Genomic DNA, 23,338 nt, shown 5'->3' on the forward strand with positions numbered 1-23,338 from the left:
TGCCTTGCAGTGTGTTCCTTTCCCACCCCCAAGATTCACGGAGGAGCTTTTTTTAATTTGAATTCCTGTATGAATTCTCAGAGCCATTTCCTGTCCTTTTTCTACCTGTGATGGATGATAGTGTCTCCTATCAACAGGAATTCTATGTTCTGCTGGAGTAAATAGGCTAAACTTCAGTGGAGCTGATCTAAATTTGCCCTGGTGCAGCTGAGATCAGAAACTGTCCCATAGTTTGCAAAGTCCTTTGGATCTTTTGGGCTGGAAGGGGGACTAGAATGAAGTAGGCAAAGAGCTCGCCAAGCACTGTCAGACTAGCCAGCATCCGAAATAGAACAGAAATAATACTCAAGTCTTTGATTTTCTGATCAACAGGCAGAAAGTGAAGATGAAAAGAGGCGTTTTGAAGACGGAAAAGGGAGATATCTTCAAACAAAAGCCAAAAGGCAGGTGCAGATGCAACCGCTCACTCAACAATGACCTTTCATCTTGGACCTAAATGCTTACAGGAGAGCCTCCTGGAAATAAACATAGCCTCTTAGAAATATTTACTTGGACAATTAAAACAAACCTCTCACTAGTGTTGTGTGAAGTGTTCACCAGGCCCTGTGTATTCACTGATTCTGGACCTGTGCAAGTGGCTGCAGAATTCACGCTGTACTGCAGAATTGTGCTTCAGAAGATGAGCTTTCTTTTGTTTTTAAAAAAAGAACCTTTCTGATGTGACTTGAGTGTTAGTACATGGAGTGTTTGTCTTTTTGCGTTCACACAAACAGAAACAATCATTCTGAAAGTCTGAACTGTGCCCCCATCATCACAGCTGAATGTTAAATCTGAAACGGAATGATGCCAATTTAAATCAGGTTTTGGATTGTTAAATGACGGAATAGTTCAGCAGAAACATCCAGTCTAATGTTTGTTCCATAATTCCAGGCAAACTGCCAGGCCTTTCTGGGTGCCAAAGGCCCATGTCACTCCCCAAAACCTCTAGCTTCCCAAAGACCAATCTCTGCAGTGCAGTTGTGTTATCAGGTTTTTAAAAGGCACATTGAATATGTAGGAGTAGCATAAAATTGGATTTAATATCCAAGTAAATAACACAAGCTTACTGTACACATTGTATCATTCATTCTGACACACAATTCAATAAAAATAACTCCAATTTGTGATAGGTGGAGTGGCACAGAAAGCAGCAGGCGTTACAAAGAATACACAGGGCCTTGACTCTTTGTAATGCTGTGTTAATCTACAGTATGTCCTAAAATATGTACACCAAAGCTTATTTATAATACTCAAGTATAAATGCTACTCAGTATTGTATGGGACTCTCAATTCATTCCATTCAAATCTATATAATATTTATGTGCACATCTAAGTTATTTAAGGTGTACTGTGACACAAATAAAGTCTGTCAGTCTTCAGCTGAAGAAAATAAGTGTCTTGTTTTTTTTCTTTTCAGAAATTCTGTGTGGTCTAAATAATCATTCCAAGGTGTCCCAGGAGTTATTTCTCTTCAGGGTTACAGTTGGGTTAATGTGTTGATTGGATTGAATGGGAAATGCCCCTTTAACAGGAGCTGCATGACTTAAATGTGCAGTGCTCTTCATACTGAATGCCCATGGGATAATCCCAGTGGAATTCATTGAAGTGTTGTAACCCACCACCAATAGTTGAAAAACTCCCATTAGAAGCTGCATTGAAATTACAATTCTCATCTCCTAAATAAACAAGCTAAGAGGTGAAAACACAGCCTTGACAGGTGAGCGCCAGTCAGATTATCATGGAAATGTGGAGCTGGAAGGGACCTCTAGTTCAGTCCTCTGTGCTGAGTAAATGTAAATCCGTGCAGGCATGTAAATCTAGACCATCCCTAATGAAAAATATTGACTAGTACTGGACCCAGGACAGATCCCTGCAGTACCCCACTAGATATGTTCCCCCAGTTTGATAGCGAACCATTGATAACTACTTCTTGAATATGGTCTTTCAAACAGTTTTGCACCCACCTTGTAGTAATTTTATCTAGACCACATTTCCTTAGTTTGTCCATGAGAATGTCATGTGGGACTATGTTGAAAGCCTTACTAAAATCAAGATATAGCATGTCTACTGCTTCACCCCTTCCGCTAGGCCAGTAACCCTGTTAAAGAAGGAAATTAGGCTGGTTTGGCATTTGTTCTTGACAAATCCGTGTTGGCAGTTCTTCTAACCCTGTTATCCTCTAGGTGCTCACAAAAATGATTGTTTAATTTGTTGCAGTATCTGTCCAGGTATTGAAGTTAGGCTGCCTGGCCTATAATTTCCTGGGTCCTCTTTGTTGGCCTTTTTAAGATATGTACTATGTTTGCTGTTCTCCAGGAGTTCTCAAAGATAATCAGTAATGGTTCTGGGATTGCTTGAGCTAGTTCCTTAAGTATCCTAGGATGAATTTCATCAGGCCCTGCTGAATTGAATACTTCTAACATATGAAAATGCTCTCTTTAACTTGTTCTTTCCCCATTGTTAATATTAATATTAATATTAACAATCTGGTCACAATTTTTTTAGTGAAGACTGAAGCAAAATACATGTTAAACACCTCAGCTTTCTTGATGTTGTCCATTATCTGCTGTCCTTCCCTGCTAAGTAGAGAATCTACACTTTCTTTGTCTTTCTCTTGCTCTTAATGTATTGATAGAACCTCTTTGTATGCCTGTTAGGGCCCTTGCTAGGTGTAACACTTTTTGTGCCTTAGCCTTTCTGATTTTGTCCCTACATGCTTCTGTTGTTCTTTTGTCCTTCTCAGCAATTCATCCATGTTTCCTTTTTTTATGATTCCTGTTTGATTTTTCAGGTTATTAAGGAGCTCCTGATGAAGCTATAGCAGCCATTAGAATTTTTTCTATCTTTCCTTTGTATTGGGATAGTTTGCTCTTGCACCTTTAGTATTGTCTCTGAGAAACTGCCATCTCTGCTGAACTCTTTTCACTTAGATTTTCTTCCCATGGGACCTTACCTCCCAGTTCTGAGTTCTAATTTGCTTTTTTTATTAAGTGGTGTAACTGTGGTGATCCCAGGATATGAGGCGCACAAGATAGGTGAGGTGATATTTTTTTATTGGACCAACTTTAGAAATTGGAGCAATAAAAGATACTACCTCACTTTCTTTGCTTTTTTTTAAGTCCATTGTCCTTATGATGATGATCTCAATTCTTCCTTTCCTAGGAATCATGAAATCATTTCATGATCACTTTCACCCAAATTGCCTTCCACCTTCAGGTTCTCAACCAATTCCTCCCTGATAGTCCAAATTAAATCTAAAACTTCATTACTTCCTCCATCCTCTGAAACAAAAAGTTGTCCACAATACATTCCTAGAAATTACTGGATATTTTTTGTCCTGTTGATCAAAGATACAAGCCATCCTGATGTTAATATAAAGATATGTAACAGCAGGATAATGACTAGCACATCAATTGCACAGTGAGTCACAGCTCAGCAAATAAATACTTACCATGGGTTATACAGGAAAGCCTGGCACGTCCTTAACTAAAGTCTATAGCACAATAAATCACACTGCTACGTGGAAGCCCTGAGGTACTGCTATGCAGAAGTTATAGTCCAATTAAAGTGAATGAGTCAGAAGTTAAATTATGACCCAAGCCAATTGAAATACAGTAGCATTACTTTTTGTTGAGCATGTACAATATCACTTTGCTATTTTCATGTTCCCATATGTTCATCTCCAGTCGCCCAGCTCTCATGTTGCATAGACTCTTCCATCAAACTTCTTGGCTTCCCTGCCAATGAATGTTACTCTAGAATTTCAGTTGTCCTAGACTAATGCATTTTTCCTTAGCGATTTGAGATTGGGACTCCTGAGCTCTTATTAGAGTGGGTTTATCTATTATATATCCATCCAGAATTCTAGCACAATTCAACATTAAATATGAGCAAGAAGAGTGCAGAGAATCAGGTAAATTACAAACAAGGAGGATTGGGGGATGGACAGACATTGTACTTGATTTTTCTTTAATATCAAAAATGGTTTAGTTGAGACACTTGGGTTTCAGGTCTATTCAATGTTTGTTTGGCCTTTATCTATATGTGGCTGGAGAGGAGGGTTTTCTAATTCTCTAGCGATCTCTGAAGTTTACCTAAATGTTTAAAAACTGTCCCAGATGCACCTCCTAGCTCTCTAAAAGGTGCCTGTGACAGTCCATGTGCTTTCTATAGAATGAATTTTATAAAAACTGGGTAGGTTCCACAATGCCCTTTCTGACAAAGCACTTGATCAATCATCCCATATTGCATAAAGCATGACTGGGAGAGGAGAGATTTTCAACAGAGATCTAATGGTGTCATGCCATCAGGTGGGCTAAATAAGGGAGTGGATCCTTTAACTCAGTTGGCGTAAAGATATTCAGATACCCTTCTAGATAAATACAGCAGTGGCTCTTTGTTAGGACAGGATTTACTCATGAGCTTCATACTAGAGGACAAACTGACCTGTGCAAACAATGGTTGTCACCTTTACACAAGAATTAGAAAGAGAGCCCTAAGGAATATTAACCCATTACGGGTCAAGCCACTAACCAATGCCACTAACCCAACTAGTTAGTGCTAATGACGCATTGTTACATGGTGTTCTGTTGAATGACAGCCAATATCTGGTGCATTAATAGCTACTGCAGACCAGTGAAGTATTTACAGTTGCCTTACTGTCATTTCAATGGTTAATATTTATTGTTTTCTGGGCCTGGACGAGACTTTTATAACACAATAGCCCCCTTCTTGAAGTCTGCAGATGGAGCTGCTACCATGCATGTTTTCAATGTCCATCTCTGTCATTAACGCACACCTTTGTTATTCAAATAGTATAGTATTTGTTCCCATGGTTCCCTTTTTCTTAAAACCCAAGGAATATCCCAGGGACAGCCCCACACCTCCCCCTGCCCGACAGGCCAAGCAGGATGTGACAGGTTCATTTGAGCTGATTTAATCGCTTGCCCATGGAGCCCTGCAGCTGGATGGGAGCCCTGCATTCCTAGGTTTGGAAGAGCCTGTGAATGAGTTCAGGACCATGAGATTTGGGTCCAACGACCAAGGTGAGTGGACTGAAGGATGTAGACATGGAGAAGCTCCATACATATAGTGGAATATGGCTGTCTTGTGGCGCTGGAAGGTGGCCACAAGGCTTTAACTGGAGCAAATCCCCACTAGAGATAAGGACTTGTTCAGGCCAGTGCAATATCTGGATTGGGAATGCGAGAGGCTGACAGCATTGATGCAGGAAGGAGCAGAATAGAGAGCCTGGCTTTGTTCCCTGCTGCTCTCACCTGCTTCATTTGGGATCAGCCAGAACCAGGTAGGATTCTTGCCCAAGTTGCATTCCTGCAAATGTTGGGTTTCCTCGTGCTAGTGTATATTGGCTCAGTAGTGGTTCACGTCTACTGCACCACTGACTAGGCTGGAATGGACGATTTGAGCCTTTGGAGGAAAGAGCCCATTAAATAGCTACAGTAGGTTATGGAAAAAATAGATCTATAAGGTGGCATTTAGGTGCTACTTACTAAATATGCCAGAAGCAAGGACATTTCATGAACTAAGGCAGGGAAATAAAAAAAGCTTCAGAGAGCACTAGGGAAAGCAGCACTGGGCTCTGTGGAATGGAATAGAACAGAATGAGCAGCCGAAGAACATATCAATATTTTCCTGCAGATGCATCAGGAGAAAATTGCCCATTGATGCATGTCAGGTGCATACACAGCCCTCTCTAGAGGGCCTGAAAATATTAAATTAAAAGGTTGTTCTCTCAAAGGAGGATTACCAGTTAATGCAGGAGTTGGGCAGTTCAGCATGTCTCGCTGTAGGAGAGGAGAAGGGCGGTTGTGTAGTAGACACAGGAGCTATGGTATGCTGTAAATGTATCTGCTGCAGAACAGGGGTTACTCGCTATACATACTGAGAGGGTCTACTGACCTAAGTAACAGTTCCTGCATTTGGGAAAAGTGTCATCCTAATGGGTTTATTTTCTAGGCAAGCTGCAAAGCTCATCTTTTCTTTCTGGGATTTGGGGAGGGGGCCAGCAAGAGAGCTGAGGTTAGTGTGAGGATTCCTGAGAGGGGCTGTATGGTATGGGCAGTTAAAGGTGCTGCAGATTTAACAGTCTGATTCTGGGATAGACACTGAAAAAATCTAAATCCGTAAATAACTCTGACAACGCAAAAGCAGGAAAGCACCTTGCAGAAACCAATCCAGTCCCAAGTGCATGATCTACGCAATACTTTGCTGCAAAATGTTATTAAAGCTGAAACAAGAGGCAGCTGTTGGTAACAGTAAATCTAAACAGGGACAAAATCATCCCTGGTCTGTAGCTCCACTGAAGTCAATGAAGTTACACCAAGGATAAATTTGGCTGACTGCACATATTACATTGACTGGTTCCATCGCTTTAAACTACAAAAGTAATCTGGTGTCAGGCTATGGAAAAATACAGGCTGCAGCATTCAAACTAAAAATCAAAGGGACAAGGAATCCAAGTGCTGGCGTGTTATAAATCCAGTGTGGTGCACAGAGGGCCAGTGCTCAAAGAGCACAGCGCCAGCCGAAAGGGAAAGACAATGGACTGGCAGGGAGCATGTATTTCTTCTATGGTCATTTAACCTACGCCCATAAACAGACGAAGAGGAAATAGTAACCTGTGGACAGCAGCGATGCGACTGCCAGAGGCAAACTGCTCCGAGCCTGGGACAACTAGAGTGAGTCAAAGGGAAAAGAAACGCGCATCTTCTCCAGGCTTCCTGGCATGGAGGCAGCTGGGCTGATAGAGTAGAAACTCTCAGAGCAGACTGTGTTCTCAAAGGTTGGCCCCACTGCATGGATACGTCTGCTTTAAAAATGCTGACAGCTTCATGATGCCACAACGAGTCAGGTCATAACACGGGTGGCGGGGATCCTGACCACATTAATGTCGATGGCTATTTTGCCACTGACGTCTGTGGCCCAGGATTTCACTCAAGGAATTTTCTATGGCACAGGAAGAGCTAAGATTCCCAAATGCCCTAGAGGCTTTGGAGGATGTGAGTGGCTTTTTTGGGGGAGACTGGGTAGAGGCAGAACGCTGGAGCACGAGATGCAGAACGTTCCTGTCAGTTACGTGCAGAACCACCGACAGCTGGAAGTGCTTTGAATGGCAGCCTAATGCAACGTGTCCCAAATCTGACCCACTTGCCGGTGACGTATGAGTGGGGGGAGGGGCTGTTTGACTTACAAATGTCATTGTTACAGGAAGGATGCTCCGTGGCTGCCCACTGCTAGTCTCGCTATTTATACCCAGCTCAAGGTAAAGGTCTCCAATACAATCCAGGCTGATGTGCTACATCCCAGTGTGAGCACGTTCTTCTGTCAGACAGTTTGCCATGGAACCATTGGCACTTGGCTGAGATCACTTGTCCAGAGAGGTGAAGAAACGGCCGCCTTAGGGGCTCGGCTAGGGAGGGGAACAGCGTGTGCTAAACAAGACCGGGAAAACATCAGTCTAGGGGGAAGCTTCCTCTTTTCCAAACTTCTGAGAAATTACGAAGTAAAAAGAATGAAAACCTTCGTTTAACGAAGGTGGCCCTGTGTCCCTTTGAAGCACCATGTTCTGATTAGACAGACAGAGCGTAGGTTTACCAACACCAGCCGGCCACATCGCAGGTACTGCAAACAATCCCGATTCCACAGAGCATGCCCTGCACAAGCCCTCTGGTCTCAGCGAACATTTCTGTACTTGTTTAATGCTGAGTCATTCAAAAGCTGATGAAGTTGCCTCATGCTTAATGAATCATCTGACAAACGTGTGTTCGGGTGGATGCCAAATCCCACCAAGCCTTTCCCCTCCAAGCATCAAGGTGGCACCTAGGTGTACGAGAGCAGCATGGACAGATGCAGTCTGGCATGAATCAAACTCATTACATGGAGCTGTAAAGTCTGCCAGCCCTAGGCAGCAACGTTGGCCTTGAAGCTTGAAAACAAATAACCAAGCTCAGGCAGTAATAGAACACGTCTGTAAAGCCCAGGAGTTCTTTCCCGCGCCCTCTTACTATGTGCAGAACTTTAGCACACAAGTGGGACTGGCTGTTGGTGTCCCCTAAATAACCATGAGCAAATTCATCCCACAGATGTGTGTGAGACACCTAGTAGCTGTGCTGTGCATTGCAGCAACTTTGAAGATGCATCTCCTTGTAACGGGGATGTTCGTTCCACAGAGACGACAGATCCCAGTGTACTGTGCTGCATCCTGCTACGAACAGGTCAGTGAGTGTAAGTGCTTCCAGTAGCTGTGCTTCTTAGCTCAAGATGCAGCATTGCATTCTGGGAGCCGTAGTCACTGCAGCTCTGTCAAGGAGGACTGCTGCATCAGCTCTAAGTCATGTTAATTCCTTGCCGTGATCCTCATTTGTCCGTGTAACGACCAGTCTCGTTTTAACCCCCGTGGGGCCAAGTCCTGCTTGCCTTACATCAATAATCCCACTGAAGCCAGTGAGAGAGGCAAGCAGGGTTTGGCCTGTAATGCTGAGCCGAGCCTGCTGTGTTCGTGGATTGCAGAGCAGGTTGGGGACTTTGGGCATGTCCCCCAGTTGCACCAGCCACAGGGTGATCGTGGCAGGGGTGCGAGTGCTCCCTACCGTCCTGTTGTCACTGAGCAGCAGCAGCATGTCTGGCAAAGGTCCTGAGAAATCCTCTCCAGGAGGTGGCATGTGACTGTCGTGCGTCCCCAGGAACATGGCCTGGGGCTGGGCCAAAAGACCAGAAGGAAACTTTTGTCTCTGACAGCAGCCAAACAACTGGGAGTAAGCCATTGTTTGAATGATGTTCAGGGCTCATCAGTCAAATGTCTGTCTGTCCCTCTGAATCTATCTGCTTGGTTAACATGGAAGCAGGCTCCAGGGTAGATAGTCTTATTAATCTCTTTGACCATATATGGATTGACAGCTATAATACACTCAACAAATCCCTTCCCCACCCCTAGAGAGCTGCTAGCTGAACTCTTGATGCTATTATACTATTATGATACTAAATAATATCACTGTGGTGGCTACAGATGTTCCCAAGGCTTTTCTCTAGCAGCCAGGACGTGCCCTCAGCCCCTGGGGTGGAAGGACCTTGTCCTGTTGTGGAGTTTGCCGAGCTTCTAGAACTCTGAAAATTCTCGGGTTTGGCGGAAATTGTCGTAGTTTGACACTATTTTCCAGTGGCAATGAAATGAGGAAGCCCTCCTCTGCTACCAAGCTGGAAACCTGAGCTGGAACATTTCATATTTGAAAGTAATTCTTACCCAACTTCCAGGAATACCAGGGGAACGACATGAAAATAACAAGCAGTAGCCTGGAACTACTGTTTTACCAAAGCCAAAGAGAAGTCAAACCATTTCCATCCTCTGGTGGCAGCTCAGGAATTTCTGCAGCCTCGAGTTGTACAGAGGCAGCAAACAGACAACCTGGTGTGCAGGTGATGAGACTATATGCTGACTACTCTAGTCTAGAGGGTAGATTAAAATTCAAAATGATCTGGACAAACTGTAGAAATGCTCTGAAATAAATAGGATGAAATATAATGACTAGTGCAAAGTACTCCACTTATGAAGGAACAATCAGTTGCACACATACAAAATGGGAAAGTAGTCCCTAAGGAAGGAGCACTGCAGAAAGGGATCTGGGAGTCATGCTGCATCACAAGCTAAATATGAATCAACAGTGTCACACTTGCAAAAAAAGCAACCACCATTCTGGGATGTGTTAGCAGGAGTGTTGTAAGCAAGACAGGAGAAGTAATTCTTCCGCTCTACTCTGCACTGATTAGGCCTCAACTGTAGTATTGTGTCCACTTCTGGGCACCACATTTCAGGAAAGATGTGGACAAACTGGAGAGAGTCCAGAAAAGAGCAACAAAAATGACTAAAGGTCTAGAAAAAAACCTATGAGGGAAGATTGAAAAAATGGGTTTTGTTTAATCTGGAGAAGAGAAGACTGAGGTAGGACATAAATTTTCAAGTACATAAAAGGTTGTTACAAGGAGGAGGGAGAAAAATTATTCTAGTTAACCTCTGAGGATAGGATAAGAAGCAATGGGCTTAAACGGCAGCAAGGGCAATTTAGTTTGGACATTATGAAAATCTTTCTGTCAGGCTAGTTAAGCCCTGGAATAAATTGCATAGGGAGGTTGTGGAATCTCACCGGAGACTTTTAAGAGCAGGTTAAACTAACACCTGTCAGGGATGGCCTAGGTAATGCTTGGTCCTGCCATAGGTGCAGGGGTCTGGATTAGATGATTTAGCAAGGTCCCTTCCAATTCTGTGATTCTATGGTCACAACAGCATAGGCTGAAACTGGGCTTTTAGTATTCATCTTGTGTGATGTGCACCCACTGGAGACATCCTTGAACTATGTGGGGTCTGAAGCAAGAATTCAGCCTGCAAGCTGTTGCGACTACTTACTTGGGGGACACCACAGTAACTTCTTTAGCACCAAATATATGATCTGCTTCCTATCCAACCTCTAAAATGTCAGCCTTGCCTTTAAGTGCAACACAAAGATGAAAGACAGAAAAAGGAGATACTGGGTCAGACCAATGGTCCATCTAACCCAGTATCCTGTCTTCCAAGAGAATGAACAGAACAGGCTAGTTATCAAGTGATCCATTCCATTGTCCAGTCCCAGCTTCTGGCAGTTGCATCCCTGACCATCTTAGCTAAAAGCCATTGATGGACCTATCCTCCCTGAACTTTTGAACCCAGCTATTCTCTTTTGAACCCAGTTATACTTTTGGCCTTTGCAACATCTCCTGGCAATGAGTGCCACAGGTTGACCACGTATTGTGTGCAGAAGTACTTATTTACGCTTGTTTTAAACCTGCTACCTATTAATTTCATTGTGACCTATGATTCTTGTGATACGTGAAAGGATTTATCACACTTTCTTACTCGTTTTCTCCACACCATTCATGATTTTATAAACCTCTATCATATCTCCTCTTATTTGTCTATTTTGTAGGCAGAACAGTCTCAGTCTTTTTAATCTCTCCTCATATGGAAGCTGTTCCCTGCTCCTAATCATTTTTGTTGCCTTTCTCTTTACTTTTTCTAATGCCAATACATCATCTTTTTTGAGATGCGGCAAACAGAACTGCACACATTATTCAAAGTGTGGGTGTACGATGGATTTATATAGTGGCATTATGATATTTATTGTCTTATTATCTTTTCCTTTCATAATAGTTCCTAACATTGTTAGGTTTTTTGACTGCTGCTGCACATTGAACGGATATTTTCAGAGAACTAGCTGCAGTGACTCCAAGATCTTTCTTGAGTGGTAACCACTAATTTAGACTCTATTTTGTATGTATAGTTGGGATTATGTTTTCCAATGTGAATTACTTTGCACTTATCAACATTGAATTTCAGCTGCCATTTTCTTGCCCTGTCACCCAGTTTTGAGAGATCCCTTTGGAACCCTTTGCAGTCTGCTTTTGACTTAACTATCTTGAATAATTTACTATCATAAATTGCAAACTTTGCCCCTTTTTCCATTTATGAGTATGTTGAACTGCACTGGTCCCAGGATAGATCCTTGGGATCACCACTATTTACCACTCTCCACTCTGAAAACTGACCATTTATTCTTACCCTTTGTTTTCTGTCTTTTTAACCAGTTACTGAGCCATCAGAGGACCTTTCCTCTTATCCCGTGACTGCTTACTTAGTTTAAAAGCCTTTGGTGAGGGACCTTGTCAAAGGCTTTCTAAAAGTCCAAGTACACTATATCCACTGGATCACACTTGTCCACTTGTTTGTTGGCCCTCTCAAGAATTCTAATAGATTGGTGAGGTATGATTTCTCTTTACAAAAGTCATGTTGACTCTTCCCCAACAAATCGTGTTCATTTATGTGTCTGATCATTCTGTTCTTTACTATAGTTTTAACCAATTTTCCTGGTATAGAAGTTAGGTTTACCGGCTTATAATTGCCAGGATCACCTCTGGAGCCTTTTTTAAAAATAGGTGTCACATTAGCTATCCTCCAGTCATCTGTACAGAGGCTGATTTAAGTAATTATACACCACAGTTGTTAGTTCTGCAATTTCATATTTGAGTTCTTTCAGAACTCTTAAGTGAATGCCCTCTGGTCCTGGTGACTTATTACTGTTTAATTTATCAGTTTGTTCCTAAACCACCTTTATTGACACCTCACAATCTGGTACACTTCCTCAGATTTGTCACCTGAAAAGAATGGCTCAGGTGTGGGAATCTCCTTCACATCCTCTGCAGTGAAGACGGATGCAAAGAATTCAGTTAGCTTCTCCGCAATGGCTTGGTCTTCCCCAAGTGCTTCCTTAGCACCTCAATTGTGCAGTGGCCCCAGTGACTGTCTGGCAGGTTTCCTGCTTTTGATGTATTTAAAAATTTTCACTGTTAATTATTTTTTGTTTTTATTTATTTTATAAATTTGTTAATTTTTTGCATTTTGCTACTTGCTTTTCAACTTCATTTTTGGATTGCCTAATTATACTATTACATTTGACTTGCCAGAATTTATGCTCCTTTGTATTTTTCTCATTAGGATTTGACTACTAGCTTTTAAAGGATGTCTTTTGGTCTTTGATTACCTCTTTTACTCAGTTGTTTAGCCGGGGTGGCATTTTTTGGTCCCCTTACTGTTTTTATTTCTTTTATTTGGAGTATAAATTTCGTTTCAGCCTCTATTATGGTGTGTTTAAATAATTTCCATCCAGTTTGCAGATGTTCACTCTTGTGACTTTCTTTAAATTTCTGTTTTAGATTACTCATTGTTTGTCGTTCCCCTTTTTGAAGTTAAATGTTAGTGTGGTGGGTTTGTTTAGTATTTCCCTCCCTACAAGGATGTTAAATTTAATTACCTTATTGTTGTTATTACTGAATGGCTCAGCTATATTCACCACTTGAACAAGATCCTGTGCTCCACTGAGGACTAAATCAAGAATTGTCTCTCCCCTTGCGGGTTGCAGGACTAACAACTTCAAGAAGCAGTCATTAACAGTGTCTAGAAATTTTATGTCTGCATCCCATCCTGAGGTGATATATACCCAGTCAATACAGGGCTAGTTGAAATCCCCCATTATTTATTGGGTTTTCTGTTGCTGTGGCCTTTTTAATCTCCCTGAGCATTTCACAATCACTGTCATCAATCTGCTCAGGTGGTCGGTACTATATCCCTACTGCTATGCTCTTATTAGTCAAGTGTGGAAGACACCGCCTGTGAAGCTAAGGCCTTTGTGCTTCATGGCTTGTTCCAGGTTGGCCCCCTTGTGCTCTCTTTCACTTGTTACTGATTGGATGGGCTGGGACAGGAGCTAGACTAATCAGCCAGTTGCCGTGCTGAAATCTGAAAGTGCAGTTAGATATTCTTCCACAATTGCATGTTCAATTCTGGGATGTCTTGACAGCCCACTAATTGGTGTCTGACTATAAGAGGGTTTGTCAGCATATGGTGTCTGAGAGTTACTTCCGGTTCCATCCTGCACCTATTGCTCTTCTCCAGCTGGCTTTGACAGGTAGCCAACCCAAATCACCACTGCGCCTTTCTTCTCACGGGACTCAGGCCTGTAAGTATTGCTAGAAACCCCCAACTTCACTTGGTCTCTAGTCAGCAGGATGTCCCTCTGCCCAATGTAGATTTGGCTGTTTGTAGGTATTCACAGCCCAGCACAGAGGGGCTTAATTTTCTCAAACAAGTATTCTAGCATTCCACGTAGTCCAGCTGAGACGGACTCCCTCTCCAGCAGCATAACTGCTCCGCCTCGTTCAAGCAAATGACAAAATTATGGCCTGCCTGCTGCAGCCGGCATGCAGAGGATTGAGCCAATGTTCACATACTGTCAGCTTTTCGGTTCAAAATAAATGTTTAGCGGCATTTGGATTATTATTCATCTGCAATCACATACAGCAGCCTGACAACTTCTAGAGACCAACCAGCATTGATCGCCATGCCACGCACATAGGTTGATACCTTGACAACCAGATAAAGAAAAGGTCACAGCAGCTTTGTTAAAGGATGAGTGTCACAATGGGAGTGTGCAAGATGAAGGAGGCCCGGAGGAGGGCAGCACTCCTGCTCAGCGGGAAGGAGCTCTGTACAGAATCAGCCAGAGGAATCCTCACCCTGCAATCTAGCAGTAATGCCACCTGGTTGCCACAGATGTTCACCGTTCAGAGACCAAGCTGTGTCCTACTCAACCACCCACCCTCCCACCATCTGCCTGAGGCAGCAGGGGCCTGAGCACATGGGGATCGGTTTGACCTTGATTGGGTAGGTGGCAGCAATCCAGCTTGCTCTAAAGCAACCTCTTCTGAGCAGAGACATTCCACAGCCAAGCGAAGCAGGAATGTCGATGCAGTGTGGACTTTAGAGGAGAATAGAAAATACTTTCTACCCCCAGCTCCACCACGATCCCTCCGTTTTATTGCTATCACCAACCGTGTGCCTTCTGCCAAAACGTGTCTGTGTTCCATCAACCAGCATGACTCGCTCCTACCCCAGGGCTACTGCCCCCCATCTCCCAGTAAATGCAGCTCCTAAATGCCTTGGGACATAGACGACAGCTGCTGAAGAGAAGAAATAAAGAGCATTTATTCCATGACAAAGTGGCTCTCTACCCTTTTACCAATAATTGTGCAAAATGTTTTCAGTGCTAGCAACACCCCTGCAAAACCGAATACAAGAGTAAAAGCTGCCACAAATGTAGATTTGCACCAGTTTAGGATAAAGTGAAAACACTTTGGATTTCTACTAGGGCTCAAGGTATTTTCCACCTGCAGAATAAAATATAAATATACAGGGAAAAGTAAAAGTACTGTGGCCTGTAAAGGGTTAACAAGGTCTGTCACGTGGCTGCTTGGGGTAGAGGTAAAAGAAATGGGAAGCTGGGTCTAAAGAGACTAGGGCGGAACGCTGTGTTCTCCCTTCCGGGCTAGCTGAAGCAAGGCGAGCCTGGAGGGATTGTTGCCTAGTTTCTTGGTTGATGTGTTTTTGTTTAGTGATAGTTTTGTGGACAATAAAATAAGCCCAGAATAAAGGGCCTTAAAAGGAGTGAGGGCTAATGCTTGCTCTCCCTTCCCTGGCTGGTGAAACTGCCTCCCAGCTCCCAGTAGGAATAGCCTGCTCCTGATTACCAAAGCATTTAGCACGTTCTAGTGGATGCTGCTGCAGGTGATTTATTCAAAAAAGAAAAGAAAAAAAGTAGAGACATCAATGCACCAAGTCTCCTTGTATCTCAGCATCAAGCGGTAACTCCCACCAGCTCCTCAGCAACTTACCCAGAAATTAGAAATGAATGTACATTTTACAACGGTCCAAATTTCACAGGGCACATTTCATGAAGCCAGGTAGCTTTCACATGCCATAGCCCACATCTTCAGATCAAAGCTCAACCAGTCTGTGATGAACACCTGTGTGAAGAGGAATACTAATATTTAGGTTCACCAGTTCCAGCAACAGACTATCTCTGACACTTCCACAATCGTCTGAGTTAATAATTTACTAGTCCTTCCAAAATCTAAGCAGGTAGATAGATACTAAACTCACTTGCTGAGTTCCCTTTGTTCACACCTCAATACATATTGGTAGAGCCTTAGCTGGGGCAGATATGATCTGAAAATAGCCATAGTGCTTTTCCCTGTTTATACAACGCACGCTCCTGCTATAAGGTTGTGTTGGAAAGTTACCTTGACTTAAGGCTTGCAGCTTCTCTCCAGTCTGTTATAAACAGTATTTAATAGTAAACCTGCTGTAATCACACAATCTTTGCTCCTGGGAATGGCTTCCTATAGAAGGGGTGGCATTCCCATACATCTGTAGACACTGGTTCTTAACGATTAAGCTGCTGCTTTTTGCTTTTCTCTATTTAAATGACAGATTGTTTCATTTAATCCCCAAATGGCAGACAGTTTAAGCTTCTGAGCATCCAGGTAATCAGGCTCTGAAGGCTGACATTGGTCTAGAGCAGGAAGGAAGCAAAGTGAATTACTTAGTTCTGCAGGGGGCAGGAAGAGGCACGCTAGCTATAGTGAAAGGATGAACACAATAAATTGAAGCCTGGCCCTGCCTGTGCTTGGTGTGAGGGTTTCTAGCTAGGCAAAAGGAAGAGTTCTGACTACTCTCTACTCCTACCTGTGAGTCGCTCCAGGAGGCTGCGTTAGTCTCATTTCTATACGCACCCAGGAGCTCTCCCATTGGCGCTTTAGCCAAGCTCTGGTTTTCCAACCCTTGCTGGCTGTAGACTTGAACTGCAATAGGAAAGAAGGCAAAATCAGATTCAAACACCCTTGTCCCCAAAGCAGTTGTGCCCGGAGGGGGGAGGGGGAGAACTAGAAGGGCCTCGATACCACCATGAGAGACACAATAGACAACCCAAAGTGGACAGGCTGAAGCATCTGACCTTTTTCAGTGCAGCTATCTGTCTCTGGTGGAGTCCCTGCCCACCCAAGCACCTAAAGCAGCTAGCAGCCTATCCAGGTTTTCAGGGTGCTCTCAGCTTAGTGGAGAAATGTAGCATCCTGGGCTTGGCAGGCAGGTGATAGGGGGATGATATTCAAATATGCCATGTTAACATCTGCTTGTGATGTATAAATCTGCATGACGACTCAGTGATTCAGCACTTCTCACCACTATCCGCATGGGAGACCTAACTCCCTTCCATGCTCCTGTCCTGGCATTAAACATAGTCAAATCCTGCTCACTGACCTGTAGACTTGGGCTGGGACTCAAATAACCAGCTTCATGTTTAACTGTTCCAACAGCTCCTGCAGGGAGCCCTCCTGCCTTGACAGAGGTAGGGTGACAAACATTTTGGGTGTGCTCAGTTCGCCTAGGGAGTAGACATGGATGCAGAGATGTCCATTGTCTATCTTTTGTGTCTGTCTGACAGTGCGAGCCAGGCAAGCCTCGCTTACAATGCTGTGCATTGTTTTAGGGTTTATCTAGTATCCTGTCTCCTTGCCTCTGACTTGCCATTTTTACCTGCCCCCTTTTCAATCCTCAGGAGTCTAAGTGGGAGAGCTACAAAAATCTGAGACAGAAAAACTGTCAGCTCCTCCCGTCTGTCTCTAAGGGGACAGTGCAGACGTGCTCTCTGCAGGACATCGTCTGCCTCTGGTTGCGTATTTTTAATCTTGCTGGTTGATTTTTCTGCTGTAGGGAGGATGAAGGCCCAGGCTAGGTCATTTTCTTGGAACCTGGGAGCCCCCAGTTCAAATCCCTGCCCCACTTCAGGCTTCCTGTGTGACCTTGGGCAAGTCATTTCATCTCCCGAGCCTCCCTCCCCATGGGTAAAATAAGGACAACAGCCCTGCCCCGTGTGGGCCCTGGGAGGACCCGGAGCTGAAGTGTGGGGGGCTCAGATGCTGTGGGGAGAGATAGAGATGTACATTTTACACCTCAGGAAACCTGATGGTAGATCATTTTCCAGAGGGAGAGAGAGACCTCCAATGGCGTCTTCACCCAGGCACTCAGGTGAGCATGATACACAAATCCAGAGGGGCAAAGGCACATGGCCGGCTGCCCTCACTAGCACATAGCCATTGGAACAGCCCAGACCAGGCCCCGACAACTGCATCCTCCCTGGCTCCAAGTGGAGAGGGGAGGGCGGGATCCTCTAGTCACATTTGCCGGGGTCAGGACAAGGCAGAGCAGGCCCCATCCTGTGCGCCCCGGGTCCGGCCCATCCTCACACGCGGCCCTTCCCACCGGGGGTTTCAGCCCCCGCCCCCCCGCCTGAATTCCCGGAGACTCCGAACGCCTGACCGGAGCCTCCCCTGCCCCGGAGCCAGGGGGGGCCGCCCGGAGCCCGGCCCAGGCCAAGAGGCCGCTGCGGGGCGCTCGCTGGCCACCCCCGAACCCCGCCGGCGCCGTCCGCAGCTGCCGCTGCCCGTCCACGCTGCCCACCGCCCACACGTGCCCTACCCCCGCCCGGGAGCGCAGGAGGCGCCCCGCGACCGGGGAGACCCCGCCGGCCCTGGCCACCGCCGGGCCCGGGGCGGAGGCGGCTCGCGGGGGCAGCGGCCACCGGGCCACGCGGGGCCGGCCGGGGGAGGGCCCGACCGGGAGGGAGCTAGCGGCGAGGCGAGGCTAGGCTAGGCATGCGCCCTGCCCGCTCCGCTCCGCCCCGCGACTCCAGCCGGGAGCCCCGGACCGGGGCAGAGCGCAGCCCCCGCGCCGGGACAGCGCGCTGCGGGCGGGACCAGCGCCGCGAGGTAAGAGCCGGAGCTGGCGGGGTGGGGAGCGGAGCGGAGCCCGCTGGGGGTTCGGGGGCTACAGCCCCGAAGTGCGCCGGGGAGGGGGCGGCTGGGCAGGGCTGGGCTGAACCGAACCGGGGCTCCTTGTCCCCCCGCGCCCGCTGCTCCCCCGCCTGCAGGCGCCTTCTCGGCCGCCCGCCCGCCCCGGGCGCTGGACGGGACAGCGTGGGGTGGCCTCCGGGGCTGTAGGGCGAGCTCTGCCTCCCCCCCCTTGCGGGCTGCACGGGGCGCCCCGCGCACCCGGACACCTGCCCTGGGCTACCCCGGAGACTCCGCGTCACCGGGACCACTGCCCTGCTCTCCCCCGGGGGCTGCCTGCCTGTGACAGCCGGTCTTCGGCCGGCCCCCGGCCGAGCCTTAAGGCAGAAAGCCGAGTCCTTGCCTGGCCCCGCCCCCCTTCCTTGTCCCTCGTCCCCGGAGATTTGTCTGGGGCTGGGCTCGTTGCTCCCCTGCCCCCTAAGGCAGGGACATTCCAGCCCCTGTCCGCCGAGCTGTAGCTGCAGCGCTGCAAGTGAGGGGCTGGCAGGGCTTGCTGGGGTCATGCTTTCAGGTGCTTATTCACCTGGCTGCAGAAAACCCTTCTGGTCAGGAGCCTGGTTGATTTCTCTCCCTGGACTGGTTTTTAGCTACTTTGGAGAGAGATTTTTTTTCTTTTTTAATGTCTGGAAACCATTTGTCCCTCTCTGTCCCCGCTGCAGTTGGGCAGGTGTGGGGCCCAGACTTTGTGCCCTGCAGCAGGGACCATGTCCGCCTCTTAGAGGAGAAGAGGATTCTCCTCCTTTGTTTGCTGGCAGGAACAAAGTGAGGAGTGGGAGGAGGTTCTGCATGCACAGACAGGGCACATTACACGCACCTTGCCAAAGAGAACTGGCAGGTCCGTCGCATCCATGACGCTGTCACTTGAGTCCAGCTTTTGATGAAGGGTTATGATCTGCAATTGCTGGAGGCTGGAGTGCTGCTTTAATAGGTCTTTTCTATCTCTACCTTCTCTGATCTTACAATCCCATTACCAAAAAATTGACTAATTTTCAGCTAAGGTTGCAAAAGAGTGTAATACAGCAAGTATGTATGTGAGAACAGCCTGTTAGAATTCCAACAGCCATCAGAATTAAAAATGAAAGGCCACTTCCCATCCAGCTCTTACTTCTCACGCTGTTCAAACTAACCTGGTTGATCTGAAGTGTCTTGCATTGAAGTCCTCGATATTCGCAGCACGGTGTTTGGGAATATTAGTAAGGTTTCTTATGCAGAACAAGCGGAGGCTCTAATTTCTGCAGGTCTCTGCAGCACATCAACCAGCACTTGATTTTCACTCCCAAATTATTGCATCCTGAACCCCTGGGAAGGCAGAGTTGAATTATTCATAACCACAGAGACATGCTTTGGAATTGGAAAAGTTAAACATTGAAAAGGCCTTTTTAGATTGTCTATCTCTCATTGCATTGTAGTTCTTGCTTTTACATAGTGTAGTTATTTTCTGATCTAGCATCAAAGGTCTCGGGCAATGGGGTTTCTATAATTTCCCATGGGAGGTTCTTCTAGAGCCAAAAAATCTCATTCTTGCCTTAAAATTTCACTCAAGGACTTAACACACTGGAGCCAAATAACAGAGCAACTCAGATTTCCCTTTACTTCAGAATGTAAGTTTTGGGAAATGGAGGTGAACAAATTATGCATTTAAATATGGCTCTGTTTGTTTTATAATCCCACTTTGCTCTGTTTGTCACAAAACACACTTGGGTGGATTGAAAACTGGCTAAAAGGCCATAAACAAAGAGCAGTGCTAACTGGTGATGTATTGAATCAGGGGGAGCTGGTCTAGTGCTCTAGGAATCAGTCTGGTCTCATTTAACATTTTCATGAATGATCTAGAAGAGGGTGAACAGCATCTTAATGAAATGCAGCAGTGATATTAATGGGGAGCATTTAAGAATATCATTGAGGACAGAGAACTAAAAAAATGGGGCACAGAAAGATTAAGAACATATCCAGTGAAGTGAGAGAGAACACGGGAGGAGAGTGGAATGCAGGAGAGAGGAGACGGGGAATCATTTGAATGTTTGTGCTGGAAAGCATGAAAAATGCTGAGTGCACCCTGGGTGTGATATGGTAGGCCACCAATTAGACAGGAGTTTGTGCTGTGGTGGAGCTGCCATGTGGGCCAGGTTAGTTTGGGGCTGCATGTGAAGAGGCAGCATGTCCTGGAGGAAGGAGCCAAGGATTGCTCTGTGCTGCTCTGGTACAACCACATCTAGAACAGAGTTCAGTTCTGGGCATCATGTTGCTGGGAGATATTGGCAAACTGGTGGGAGATACTTGGGGGCTGGCGGCTTGACTGAGGCGTATTGATTAAATCTAGCTAAGTGTGTACCGCTTGGCTAAATAATAACCAAGTGGGGATGTAATAGTCTGCCAAGGAGGCAGAGGGATGGTTGGTGTGATATGTGGGGAGGGCGGGTGTTTACGAATATTAATGACAGTGAGCTTTCTTGGTCTGTGGAATAACATGAATAATACTTGTCTCACATGTTCAGTGACTGGACTCAATACTGAGGTAACTGGATGAAATCCTCTACTAGTGTTATGCAGGAGATCAGACTGGATGATGGTAGCTGTCCCTTCCCGCCTTGATTAGACTGCAAAGATGTGTTTCCCCTGTAGATCTCAAAGCACTGTACAAAGGCGGACCAGCATTCCTAATGCCCATCTCTTCGCAGTGGACGGGGTGTAAGTACTGCCACTTGATGAATTTAAAACCAGAGGAAACATTACAAGAGGTACAATAGAGAGGAGTCTTGTATTTGCAGAGATGCACTGGAAGATCTAGTAGGTCATTTCCATCTGTAACTCCTGTGATTCATCCAAGAATTGTCCTGCTAGAATCACAAAAACTTTCACAATGCTTGTCTGGTGTTGGCATTGCCCAGAGGCATCGGCCAGGCTCCAGCAGGGATTCCAGGGTAGGAACAAGGTCCCAAAGGTGTGCAGTAGCCTTTGCTCTAACCCCAGGGATGGGGGAGTCTGCCACAGTAAACACAGCACATGAGGCAGGTGGTGCAGATTACAAGATGAATAGACGCTACAGATAACCTTTTTGAAAGTCTTCTCCTTAGTGCTATGTGTGCACAAATGGGACTTCCTGCCACAAGCCCCTGAGTGTATCTCAATCATTAAATTTTCCAGCAATCAGATACGAGCCTGCAGCGATTCTTGCTGTAGTCAGCATGTTCCTGTCACCTCTGCAGTGTGGATTGAAGTTTAGACCACACTGCTTGAAAAATCATTGTCAGCTTGAGCTTTGGTTCCAACAAGGCTTCCCAATAGCTGGTGTGCTCCTCAGTCAGCAAGGATTCTCCACGTATCTAGGTGTGCGAATTGAATTTCTCTTGCGGCATAGGTGACATCTCTCACACGTTGACAGGCGAGGATGAGATGAGGCTCCCTGCATGTGGTGGTTACAATGGTGCTGTTGAGAATGGGGTTTCCCTTCCTGTCTAGAGCTGGAAATAGGGACCCCTTTCAAAGAGCCTGCAATAATCTGTTGCAAGTGAAAATGGGCTTTTGTAAAAGCTCTTCACAGTCTATGATCCAGAATCACTTGGATTCAGCTTTCTGTTGGCTTAGTCAGTCCGTTAATTACATTTCAGGGCAGATGTGTGGGTGAAAACCCTCAGTTTCCACTCTTTTCCCCGCAGTGGCAGTATGATGCAGGATTTGGCTTTGTAGTGAGGTGAACTGGTTGTCTGTGTTGGAGAGACTATGTGTCTTAGTTATTTCAGTGCCCTGATGCTGCTGCAATGGGCACTGCATTAAAATACATCACAGCTTCAGCAGTTTTGGTTAGCAGGCACATGCAGGAAAGCAGGCCCTCTCTCCGCCTCATATGTTTGAAGTAAGTAGCGTTTGTTTCTTAAAAGCCTGTGGTTTTGAAATATTTTTCTAATTTTTTTCTGGGCCTTCCCCTCTTAAAAAAAAAGAAAGAAAGAAAGCTTCTATTCTTGGCAGTTTCCACACACTGTGTATCTTTATTCAGACCTGTGAGAACCATGGAAAGAAGAGGTTGCATCTAGTCAATTTAGTTAGATCAAACTTAATATCTGTCTACTTCAGCACTATTTAGCTGCTGTTTTGGCTGGTCTGGAAGTAGTTTAAAATAAATAGCTGTGAGGAATCTGTTGCAGCCTTTCAGGTATTCTTTATTCTCTAGGCACACATGTAGCATGCTTGTGTACATAGCAGTTGGGAGCATGTATCAAGAGGGGAATAAACTGTTTAATTGTAAGAATAATACCTGGCTTTTACAGAGCGCTTTTCATCAGTGAACCTCTCAGCCCTTCACACAGGAGGTCAGTCTCCTCATCCCCGGTTCAGAAGGGCTGTACATTCATTACTCCAGGCTGCAGAATCCTAAGGGGTTACAACAGACCACCCAAGTCACGAGTAGGTATGTGCTGATCGTCTCTTTCAGACCAGGTGTGAAGAGAGGAAGCCACCAGCAGCCCAGGCCGCTGGATGGTAACTTAGATGAACTGCAATAGTGTATTCAGTGAGGCCTTCTGAGATCCTTCCCCATTTGCTCACCTCACTAAAGGTACCTCCTTGCAAGGACCCTTGCTTAGGAGCAGGGCCCAAGCATCATTTTTTCGGGCCCAGTTTAAACTTGTAACACGGCCCCCCTCCTATACACGTACCACAATCCCTCATCCCAGACATACAACCTCATGAGCTATGAAAGTTTTTTCCCCATGGTAATGGGGGTTGCAGCCGGGGCTGGGCCCCTCCAGGCCCCGGTAAAGTGTACCCTTTCTCCCCCTTGTGGGGGCCTTGCTTAGGAGCTCTGATGATGGTTTCCATGAGTGCCACTTGACTGTCAGCCAGAGCTCAGGCTGTCATGACAGGACCCACTCCCTTCCTCCAGGCTTGGCAGCTGCCCCTGCTGGCCCACAGATTAGTGGGCCCAAACTTGGGTCTTCTGTAAGTTGCACTGTTGCAAAGGATGTTGCGTTCGTTTGGACGAGAGCTGTTGTCTCTGTCGTTTCTCTTCATTGCATCT

The 23,338-nt window shown here is 45.8% G+C and overlaps 3 protein-coding genes across 5 annotated transcripts in view; all 3 read left to right on the top strand.

The window, feature by feature from the left end:
• The window catches only part of ACOT7 (acyl-CoA thioesterase 7), a 92,175-nt gene extending 90,749 nt beyond the window's left edge, over nt 1-1,426 (top strand). For both annotated transcript variants that reach the window (XM_067567065.1, XM_067567066.1), the window contains one exon: nt 373-1,426. In XM_067567065.1, coding sequence (XP_067423166.1) covers nt 373-477 — 105 coding nt within the window. In that variant the 3' untranslated portion in view covers nt 478-1,426. The remainder of the gene's footprint in view (nt 1-372) is intronic.
• The window catches only part of RPL22 (ribosomal protein L22), a 382,415-nt gene that overhangs the window by 223,657 nt on the left and 135,420 nt on the right, over nt 1-23,338 (top strand). The window lies entirely within an intron of this gene.
• GPR153 (G protein-coupled receptor 153) overlaps nt 17,598-23,338 on the top strand; it is a 59,685-nt gene continuing 53,944 nt past the window's right edge. For both annotated transcript variants that reach the window (XM_067566681.1, XM_067566680.1), the window contains exon 1: nt 17,598-18,243. The gene's annotated coding sequence lies outside the window, so the exon portion shown is untranslated. The remainder of the gene's footprint in view (nt 18,244-23,338) is intronic.

This window comes from Emydura macquarii, unplaced genomic scaffold, assembly GCF_026122565.2.
Source record: "Emydura macquarii macquarii isolate MOO-44397 ecotype Brisbane River unplaced genomic scaffold, CSIRO-AGI_Emac_v2 contig_2768, whole genome shotgun sequence".
Classification (NCBI taxonomy): domain Eukaryota; kingdom Metazoa; phylum Chordata; order Testudines; family Chelidae; genus Emydura; species Emydura macquarii.